The 11,306-nt window shown below is 35.7% G+C and overlaps 1 protein-coding gene across 42 annotated transcripts in view; it reads left to right on the forward strand.

Annotated features, from left to right (window-relative positions):
• Window positions 1–10,023, forward strand: part of CCDC91 (coiled-coil domain containing 91) — a 376,603-nt gene extending 366,580 nt beyond the window's left edge. For 41 of the 42 annotated variants that reach the window (XR_002808691.2, XR_011440005.1, XM_070271143.1 and 38 more), the window contains one exon: window positions 8,926–10,023. Coding sequence is in view for 39 of the 42 variants with exons in the window: in XM_070271143.1 (XP_070127244.1) it covers window positions 8,926–9,036 (111 nt within the window). In the remaining 3 variants the exon portion in view is untranslated. The remainder of the gene's footprint in view (window positions 1–8,925) is intronic. The other variant, XR_011440006.1, reaches the window with a different exon arrangement.
• The last annotated feature ends 1,283 nt before the right edge of the window (window positions 10,024–11,306 follow it).

The raw sequence follows: 11,306 nt of genomic DNA on the forward strand, positions 1-11,306 counted from the left end.
TTTTGGGGCCAGCTGTTGTTGCTTCACTTGTAAGATCGCGTAAGATTGTATTCTAAGACCATGTGCCTGCACATTAGAGTCTGGAATACATATTCATTTTTTCTGCCCAGATGATTTACTGAAGAGCAAAAATGAGTATTCCTATTTCCCAATGGATTCTATGGTAGTTTGGAATAAAAAGGCAGAACTGCCCAAATATGTGGAACTTACTTTAGATGATTCAAAAACAGAGAATTTACTTATCCTAAGACATCTTAAAACACAACAAAGCAAAAAAACATAGTTCTTTAGTTGTGGCCAATAGAGTTTAAGACTCTTTATACCCGTTTTTCACTTACTCTCAAAGAGCATCTGTAATTCATCTTGTGCATGCTAGAAAGTTACACAACTTCTTCATGTATTGACATTTTTTAACTGTATAAATAGTTATATAGACTTGAAATATATTTTAAAGTTGAAAAGTACTCAAAAAGAAAAGGAGATGTGAACTCTGGATTGAAAGTTTTCATGGGACATAAATGATGGCCTGTGAGTGTTCTGGTAAAGAAGTTAGACCTACATTTTCTAAAGTTCAAGGTTGAGGCAATTGACACTGCCCTAACTATATTGAATCTTTTAGAGTTGGAGTCATTCTAAACATGTATTTTATGTAACACTATTATCCTGAAGTTGGTTCAAAGTCTCTTTCATCGTGATTTACAATAATGACATAGTTATATTCCCAGAGAGGGGATTTCATATCTAAACTTCAGCTTTATATACAGTATAGCCCTCTTGCAATCAAATTTACTTATCTGAAAATATAAAGAAAAGACAAATAAAGAAAAACTCTTTATGGTTAGTGTACCAGTAATAAAACAGATACTATAGAACCTCCATTAATACAACCAGTTATGTTACAGATAAGTCTAAATTTTCTTAGGCTGACATGATGAGAAGCAGAATTTGAGGATACCAGAGAAAAGTAAGGATGGTAGTATTTGGAGCAAAAATGTTTAAATGTCACAATAAAAATATTCATCACTCAAGAATAACTTGATCTCCATCAAGTCTGTTAGCCGTTTATTGTGATGATTTCATAAAACCGACCAGGTCATGACAATTATGTTTGCATGTTAAGTTTTAACATTGATCCATGGTCCACTTCCTTCATGTCTACATCAAGAGTATGGGGAGTCATGTCGTCTCACCCAGATTAGTTTTCAGCACCTTTCTTGTCATAGTAGTGGTTCTCTAGAGATAAATCTTACTTGTCCATTGTCAAAAACTTGGTGAGACCAGAACCTACTTGATACAAGTAGGGTTTCATAAGCAAAGATAAACTCAGGTTGATACATTTATACATTTTACAGAAGAATATATTTCTTTAAGTGTAGAAGGACATTTTAGGTTTGTGAAATTGGTCTCAACCACTCAGAGCATCAGTTTTCCACAAGTGTAAAAGGTAGGTGTTAGACTAAGCAGTCTCAAAATCTCCTACCATTAAACTTCCATAGTTACTTGTTATTAAAAGGAAACTGAATCAGTGTAATCATCTCCCTATATTTTGCAATTTATTTTGAGTCTAGACGAGTTCTCAAGAGAAATTGATTTGCAGGACATTTTCCAAAGTATGGTTTACACACACACACACACACACACACAGGATTCCACAGTTTAAAAAGTTTGAGAACCATTGCCTGTACTGTCGCCATTTTGGCAATTCATGATGCTTGTTAGCACTAAAGCTCTGAAAAGTTCTATAGAAAAGAAATCTTTTTAATCCTGCGTTTCCCAAACTTATTTGACTAAAAAAGCCTTTTATTTATTTACTTTAAACAGAACACATTTTACATAGAAATGGTGTTTTGTTCATTATGAGAAACACTATCCTGCTATATAAGAACCTCAACAATCTGGAAAAATCATTGTTAGTAGTTTCCCAGGGCTGCTGTAACAAAGTAGCACAAACTGGGGGGCTGAAAACAACAGAAATTTATTCTCCCACAGTTCTAGACGCTAGAAGTCGAAAATCAAGGTGTTGGCAGGACCACGCTCTCTCTGATGTCGCTAGGGCACAGTCTCTTCCATGTCTCTCTCCTAGCTTCTGGGGTTGCTGACAGTCCTTTGTGTTCCTTGTTTTAGAACCACGTCACTCCAATCTCTGCCTCTATCTTCATGTGGTGCTCTTCCCTGTGTCTGTGTTTGTGTCTCTTTATGAGGATGCCAGTGATTGTATTTAGAGGCCACCCTAATCCATTATGACCTCATCTTAACTTACATCTTAATTATATCTGTAAAGTCCCTGTTTCCAAATAAGGTCACATTCACAGGTACGGGGTTAGTACTTGAACGTATCTTTGTGAGGGATATAATTCAACCCATTACAATAATGATCTGTCATTCCTCATGTCCCACGGCTCCTTTGCCACACCATGTGTTAGAGCACCCCAGGACTTCGTCTGCTGACCCTTCTCTCTATTGTCTACATTCATTCCCTAGGTAATCTCTTCTGTGCTTTACATGCCTTCTATGTGCAGATAATTTCCCAATTTGTATCTCTAGCCCTGATCTCACCCCTGAATTGCAGACTCTTATATCCAGTGTCTCTGACATATCTAATAGGATTAGACGAACTACCAATGTCCGAAACAAAACTCTAATTTTCCTCAGGCCAACTCACTCTAGCACCAATCCATCATATCTCAGTAAATAGCACCATCATTCTAAGAATCACCTTTTATTTCTCTTTTTCTTTCATCCACAGTTCTAATCCACTCAAGTTGGTCCCGTCTCAAACTGTATTCCAAACGTGACCTGCTGTTAAGCCTCACTGCCAGCAGTCTGGTTAGCTTTGTATCTTTCCCAGAACCAATCTCCTACGTGTGTTTTCTTCTTCATTCTTGCCTCCTACAGGCTGGTGTCCCCAGCAACAAGTGTAATATTTTTCAAACGTAGAGTATGGTCACAGTCTTGCTCAGAACTCTCTGATATCTCCTCTGACCTGCAGTGCCCGACATGCTCTGGCCCCTCTCTGCTTCTCTGACCCTCTCTCCTACCAGTCTTCGCCTTGCTCATTTTGCTCCAATCTTCTTGTATTTATTGCCAGACCTTGGTCAAACCAAGTCTGAACCCACGTTTTGGACTTTTCTCTTGCAGTTTCATCTGCCTTGAAATTTTCTTTCCTGCTGTTTTTGCCTGGTTCCTTCCCTCTCTCACTTCTTTCAAGTCTCTTACAATTACCACCTTCTCCAAGTGGTCTTCTCTCATCATCCTATGCAAAAGATCCCCATCTGTCTCCATTTAATCCTTTCCCCTACTTGTTATTTTTTATAGTACTGATCTCCACCTGAAGAGTATTATCTCTTCAAACTGAAATATAAATTATATAAGAGCAGAGAATTATCTTATTCACCACTGTATTCCTAGTGCCTAAAACAGTGCCTGGCACAGATTAAATTAATGCTGAATGAGTGGGTGAATGAAAGAATGTATGACTACTCCTAGGCAGACGTTCTCCACTTGTCTCAAGCCCCCTTCCTCAATATCTCTGCAGTTTGTCTTTGTTTCTGCTAATCTGCTTTCCTAGGATTTCTTCCACGTCTTGCTCCTTTTTGTCTAAGGAAATGCTTTTGTTCCTTAAGAGCCTTTTCCAGTCCCGCTTCTGTGATGTTTTCTCTGCTGCACTCTCCCACCATGATTTCTCCCCCTCTCAGTTCTTCTGTTAGACTCAGTCTTTACTACATATGCCAGCACCTAATTGTTCTTTAATTGTTGCATGTGTCTCTCCAAAAAGATTACCAGCCTCTTAAGGACAAGGACATTGTTGTATACTTTTTTTGCCCAGGCCTCAGAGCAATAATGCACAAATAGTGAGCAGTCTTGACTTTTTTATTGATCAACTGATTGACTGATTGATTAATTGATTGGCTCAATCTCAAACAGGTAAATGAAACAACAGCTTGAGGGTATGTGTGTGGGGGGGTATGTAATAAAGTCACAAAAAGAGAAGCATTCATATCCAAATAACAATGTTAAAAGGACAGCATTGTAATAAATAAGAGACTGAAGAACTGTTTCATTTCTTATCAGAAGGTGAACAATTCTTACTCAATAAGATGATGATATTATCTGGAAAATCTGCCTGAGTACTTCCAGTTTCCAACCATCGTGGTTAACCTTTCTTCAATGCCCATGAAAGCACTTGTTAGTGAATGAAAACTGAATCCATGAAACGTATTATTACTAAACTGATAACAAGCGTTTATGAGTCACTTTCTATCAGTGGATTTACCAGATATCCATTCTAGCTTTTTTGAAAAATTAGATCACTTTTTATGCATAAGTTTAAAATATACAGGAGGGTAGGTTGGAAAAGTAACATTGATAAAGGTAAACCTAATATTTTCACATCTCTTGGTATATCTTGTTGGTAAAAGTCCAAAAGATACTGAAATCACAATTAGTACGAAGTGCATTATATATATAATACATATAATATATATATATATAATATATATTCAAAAACGATGTATCAGATTTTCTGGGATGTAAGCAGTGTTCTTAACAGTCCCATTAAAATAGGCCATATTTGTTTGTAATTGACTTTGCTCTTTAGACCAGTGTAAGTTCACCATCCATCAAGTTGTGTTTTGGTGACTAGGAAATAAAAGCTAACATCTAGAGAAGTTTTCTTTTTCTTTTTCTTTTGCTGTGGCATGAAATATAAATGGAAACATAAATCTAATACAGGGAACTATTGGGAAGTCATGTGTTCTTTTTTTCTCCCCCTAAGCTTATTAATACTAACTTTTAGCAAGTAGTATGCTTCTAAATGGTTTTCTAGCAGTATGCCAGCAAACTGAAGGCATGACAAAGAGGGGAAAAAAAGATTTATAAAACCCAGTTGTCTATTTCAGAGACCTCAGAATTTCCAGGGTTTTCTCAGGTATCTGAAAGAGCTGAGTAGCAGCTGAAGCAACAGAAAATGGAAGGGAAAACAAAGTAGTTAGAGCTACATTATTGTGAAGTGATTGTAAATCCCCTATCCAAAAATGTTTGCCACAGCTACTCTGGACGTAATATTGTCAGCATGAAGTCACAGAATACAGATCTTTGGTTCACTTTGAAATGAAAGCCACAAATACAGAACTAAGCCCCACTCTTCAAGAGGAAAAAAGAGTTGTATATTTTGCCAAAATTCTTCTTGCCTCAATAAAGGATAATAAGGTCATGCCTAATAAAACAGAAACTGTTGAAATTCAGGAATTCGCCAAGAAAATCAGTTTGATGTACTTGTTTCAGAGAGAAGAATTCACCATCTTTTTGAGAGAAAGGCCTCAAATGTTCCCCCTCACAGACGTGATCCTATGTACCATGCCCAGGAAAACCCGCCACCGTGGAAGCTCAGCTCTGTGATGGCTCAGTTTATCTTCCTCCTCACAGAGTATCAGTGTCACCGTGTTGCTCCTTAAAGTGTTGAGCTCCTGTTTATTTAATGGATTCTTGCCTGCAGACAGTTCTGAGGAGGCGTGGTGAAAGATGCGAAGTGAGCCCCGCAGCTGCCTAAACCCAAAACCAGTGTGTCCGTCATCTTGTAGTCGCTAATTTCAGGGTGTCTTCTCACACAAGCAAGAGAAGAGAAGTGCTTGGTGTGTTTAAATAGAAACTTTTTTGTCCTTATACATATCCTTACTTTCAAAGAATTACAGAATATTCATTCTGAATGCAGAAATCCAGGTGATTATTGTTACTTAGCAACAGTTACTAGTGAATGCTAGTTACATTACACAGTAGGAGTTTGTGCTGTACGCCCTCAAAAGAAAAAAAGTTTTTCCTTTAACTCCCATAAGTTCTAAGATATTAGGTCAAATTTGTTTTTAGTGGAACTCCTGATTATTCTAGGGGGCTTCTAAAAGACTTTGAATTATTCAAGCCAGCACATATGACATATGTACCTAAGTTAGGAAGCATAATAGTAGAAAAAGCAGCCATGAAGCCACCTCCAGAATGAACCTGTGTAGCTCATCCTGCCTGACTGTACCCTCCAAATACAGCCATCCCGTTCCGATTGTGTAATTTCCTCGCCTTAAAAAGAAATGTTTGATTGCTTGTTGATGTGCATCAAAATAATATGCTTTTGAATTTTGCTTGGTTTTTGTGCTTTATGAAAAAAGGGTATCGGATTATCTGCAGTCCGATGACTTCCTTTTTACATTCAATTTTATTACAAGTGTTCACTAATTTTATTCTTCTGAAATATTTGATGGTATGGTTGGTAATATGTGACATTAAGATTTATTATAAAATTGTAGTTAAATTGAGACAGCATTATATTTGTATAGGGATAGGCGAATTGTCTGTGGGACTAGGGAGCTTAAAGACAGGTTCATGCATAGGTGGAAACCTGATTTATGATGGAAGAAACATTGTAGATGACAGGTTCTTTGGCTCAAGCAATTTCTACAAGATATACTAACATAGGTGTGCAGAGGCCTATGTTGAAGGATGTTCAGTACAGCATTGATTATAGTAGGAAAAGATTAGGAACAATCCAAATATCTATCAATAGAATAATTTTTAGATAAATAATAAAATGTCCATTATGTTTGTTAAATTATAAATATACAATGGAAAACTATGCAACCATTTAAAAGAAGAAAACAGGGCAAACATTCTCTCATACAATACAGATAGGACTGATAAGTTGGTACCCTCAGTCTGGAAAGCAGTGTGGAAATATCTGTCACAATTTAAAATATGCAAATCTTATGACATAGAGATTCCATATATTAGAATCAGCCCAAAAGAAAACGTTGACCATCTTCCAAAGGGAGTGCCAAGTGCAGGTTGTAGATTTCCGTGGTGCTCCAGAAACAAGAAGACAAAATTGGAATAAATTGACATGCCTGTCAATGGGAGACTGGCTAAATAAATCACGGAATACAGTCAAGCAATTACTTAAAAAGGAGATACGGGAAAGTTCCAGTAATGGCAGTGGAACAAAGTGATTGTGTGAACCCTCCCAGAGTTAACAATTATAAGATCTGGACCAAATATTTTTAAAGACTTATCTTTACATGCTTGAAAGCATCCGAAAGTAGACAGAAACCACTGGGAATGGACTGGAACAGGGGGTTGGTACACTCTTCTGTAGTTTTTGAATTTGGGCCAAGTACAAAATAAGTTTTAAAACTGTGAATATTTAGAGTTCAATCTATTTTACGTATATTAAATGAAACTTTTAAAAATTCATCTTTAATCTCCTACGTATCTTTTAGTTTAGATTAAACCTACTTTTACTTTTATAATTAAAAATGCATCTATCATTTCCTAGTAGATTGCCCCGCCCTATTGGGGTTAAGTATTTATTGCTTCATTCAATCTCAGCAAATATTTATTGTGTGTCTAACATGCGCCAAACCGTCTTCTAGATGCTGGGGTACAATAGTCAGCAAAACAGACAAGATCTCTGCTTTCATGGGGTTTACATTGTAATGAGCTGTCTTGTTATAGAGACTTGTAAGCAGAAGGTGTATTGTCAGCTAAAAGTATCATCTGAGAGAGGAAGAAAAAAAAAGACTAGGAAAAAGGATTAGCAGATTCTATTTCTGTACATATATTAAAATCCCAAATTATTAGAATTCAAGGGAGTCTTTTTTTTTTTTCTTTTTTTTGAGGAAGATTACCCCTGAGCTAACTACTGCCAATCCTCCTCTTCTTACTGAGGAAGACCGGCCCTGAGCTAACAACATCCATGCCCATCTTCCTCCACTTTATATGTGGGGCGCCTACCACAGTATGGCTTGCCAACTAGTGCCATGTCCACACCTGGGATCCGAACCGACGAACCCGGGGCCACCCAGAAGCGGAACGTGTGGACTTAACTGCTGCACCACCGGGCCAGCCCCCAAGGGAGTCTTAATAGTGTTCAACCTTTTTAGATGAACATTTTGCTAAATATAATACATTCTTCTATGATTAATTCTTAGGATACTTCAAAATTTTAGTCTTCCAATTTTTCAGTCATTTTGAGTATCAGTGGATTATAGAAGTGTATTTAATAGAGAATTCTTGTTTGGATTTGTCTTTTTTTTCCCTTTATGTTAGGGGGAGCTTGTGGGAAGAATATGTCAACTTACATAAATATAACAGGTATATATTGTGAAATGGAATTTATTTGGCTTTCTTTTGAGTTCCTCCATTGTTCTGTAACCTATAGGCAATGTGTTGTTGGTTATTTTCACACCATGGGCAACTATTTTAGGGCAGAAGAGTTAGAAACTTTTCTTGATCTATTCAATAATCTTTACCTCTAGAAAGTTTTTTATTATATGACTTTTATTACTAAACTTCTTGTTTGATTTATCAGATTAATTTATTAATACATTAAAGCAATCCTAATAAAAAATCTCTAACTCAGCAGGAAGACCAAGTCAAATAAGTCTCAACAATATCAAATATTTCTTAAAGTACACCTTTCCCAAGAACTTTCTCTAATTTCAGGAAATTATCTCCTCACTTATCCTTTGTCCTGATAAACCCTAAGCATACTATAATTATGCTATGTTTCTGTACTGTATATTTCTTTGTCTCTTTGCATCTGTTATGTCTATATGATCTTTGTGGATGTTTGGTCTGTATATTCATTAAGAACTGGTATTTTTATACTATTTTGTATTTTCTAAAATGACTCTGATCAAATTTATGGTATTTCTCTAATAGCTCAATACCAACATGAATTATAAAATTGTAATGATTATCGTCTCATCTTAGATAATAGGCCAGAAATAGTGACTTCATTGTCTCTGAGTTTAAAGCACTATTTGATTTTCTAAATCCATCATCTAAAAAGGTTTCTCTAGTGGGCTGTAGTGGCATGATATTCTTTATCCCTCAACTAAGTGTATTTTTTTTTCTCTCTCTCTGTTTAAAAAAAATCAACAGCTTGATCAAGTCATCCGCCAAAGAAGCCTGTCCAGTTTGGAATTATTCCTCTCCTGTGCTCAGAAGCAGTTAAGTGCTTTAATAGCTACAGAACCGGTTGACATTGAATAAAGAGAACATAACAAGCTGACCCACACTGGCAATGGATAAATCATTAGACCTCTAAAATACATGCTGTGAATTATGAAGATGCTTTTGTTTTCTTTCCAAACCTTGGGGAATTGATTTCTACTTCAAGGATAAACCAAAACAACATTTAGAAGAACTATCAAGAGATCTAATTTATTTTCTTTTGTTTTCTCCTTTACATTTACTATTATTTTATTAGTAGTAGTAGCAGCAACAGAAAGTATGATATGACCCAAAAGCCATTGAAAATTGCCACATAACCAAAAGTTAATTAAATAAAGTTTATAGCCTCTGGTGGCCTGTTATATTGTATTTGGCAAAAGTAATAAATATCTTTACTTATTGCTTCACAGTGACTCTTGATAAGATTCTAGAATGTAATCATACATTTATTTGATTTTGAGAATAGAAACAGCATGGATTTCAACAGCACCTATTTATCTATGTAACATGTATATAAAACACTGACATGATAGAGAATCATTCTGATATTACTAAACCTCTTTTCTGTAGTGGGATCTATGTATTTTCAAAGGCAGCAATTAAAAACACTAAGAGTTATTATATTAACTCAACTTTGATCTGATGTACCGCTTAAAGGGATATGTGTGTGATATATGCTTATTTTCTATTTCTGTTCTTCAAAGTCACTATGAATCGATAAAATCATTTTTCTTATGAATCATACCATGAACTTGATCTCTAGAAAGAGAAGATAACTTAGCCATTTATAGGGATTCAGGTTCAGATATGAGAGAGATGAAATCCTTTCCAGTACTTCAGAATGTACTTAATTCATGAGCAGTGTGCTTCAATGTGAAATCATGAGGTTTTTTAACATCAAACCAAAATGTTGTCATTAAACTGTATGCAAGTGTTTTGTCTTGTTTTTTGAAATGCTTCTACTTTCATGGGCTTTGTACTTTTCTGGGATCTCTCAGTGTAATAAAAAAGAGCTGCAAAAACTTATTTGGTTATTACTTTTCTTTCTTTAATCCTTTTTTTAAATTAATTAATTCTTCTTTTTAAAAGGTTTTTCTTAAACTTTTATATCCATGGATGATGCTGTCTTTAATGTATACTTCCCCTTAAATATTTACAGTAATATTTACCAAGAATCTTTGAATGTTAATAACCACTTCTTTTTCTCTTACAAATTTAAATAAGAAATTAAAGCAAGCAGACTACTGACTTGAATTGCAACAGAGTAAAAAGGGGAGAAGGGCTTTTAATTCAGGAACATACCTGTAACACAATGTTATGGTTATATTTAAAATTACTTGACTCTGTCATCAAATTTAAAATGATGGGTTATTTTACAAATTATTCAGATATGATTTAGATGAAAAGGAAGCATAGAGGGTCGCTGAACTAAGACCCAGAGATGCTGGGGAGGTCAAGAGAATATCGTAGTCGCCATCTTTTACCTACTACTACCACAGAATGATTTTTTCTTCTTTCGTTTGGGGTTCCAACTTTTCTGTTGACATAGACTTATTGTAGTCTGAAGGAATTTGGAACAAATTGATACTGATCAGTCTATGAGTAATTGTAGAACATCCACCGTGCACAATAATAACCTCTTGTGTTACTATGGTGCTTTTTCCCCACAGAGCTGTCCTTAAAGATGACTGAGATTAATCATCTGGGCATAGGATTGATTATTTGAATGCGTTAATCCTTCCGATCTGAATTAGCTAATAATCTGTTTGAATGATGTTCAAGTTATAGATTTCCATATTAAGAACTGTATTCTGTCTCTGCTCTGGTTATCAAAAGGACACAGACCATCTCAGGTAGGGTTCACTAAGAGACTTGGATGATCAAGTATTGTGCTGTGATCAAAGGGAAGAGTTTTTCCCAAAGTCCCAAAGAGAGGTAGTCAGATGTTTTGTATTTTCTTTGCCTGTTGTATGATTTCCTGAACTCTTGTTATGTAGCATTGCCTACCTTTATGTTTAGGTGAATAAGACACCATTTTCAAAGGCTGAAAGTAAGAAAGTAGTTAGATTTTTTAAATAGTAAAGCTGCTGTGACTCCATTTTTAGTAGCATGCTTGAGGGTTCATTAATAGAAGAGTTCTTTCCTTCCTAAAAATGAATATCTGCTTTGTCCCAATCTCAATAACATGTGAAAGTTAAAATAACCTTGTGAGGGAGATGATATATCCATATTTATTAGTGGAAAAAATTAGGTGTTTACTTGCCCATGATGAGCAGGTGGAGTTGCAGTTCAACCCCAGAGCTTTCAAC

This window comes from Equus caballus, chromosome 6 (genome assembly GCF_041296265.1).
Source record: "Equus caballus isolate H_3958 breed thoroughbred chromosome 6, TB-T2T, whole genome shotgun sequence".
NCBI lineage: Eukaryota > Metazoa > Chordata > Mammalia > Perissodactyla > Equidae > Equus > Equus caballus.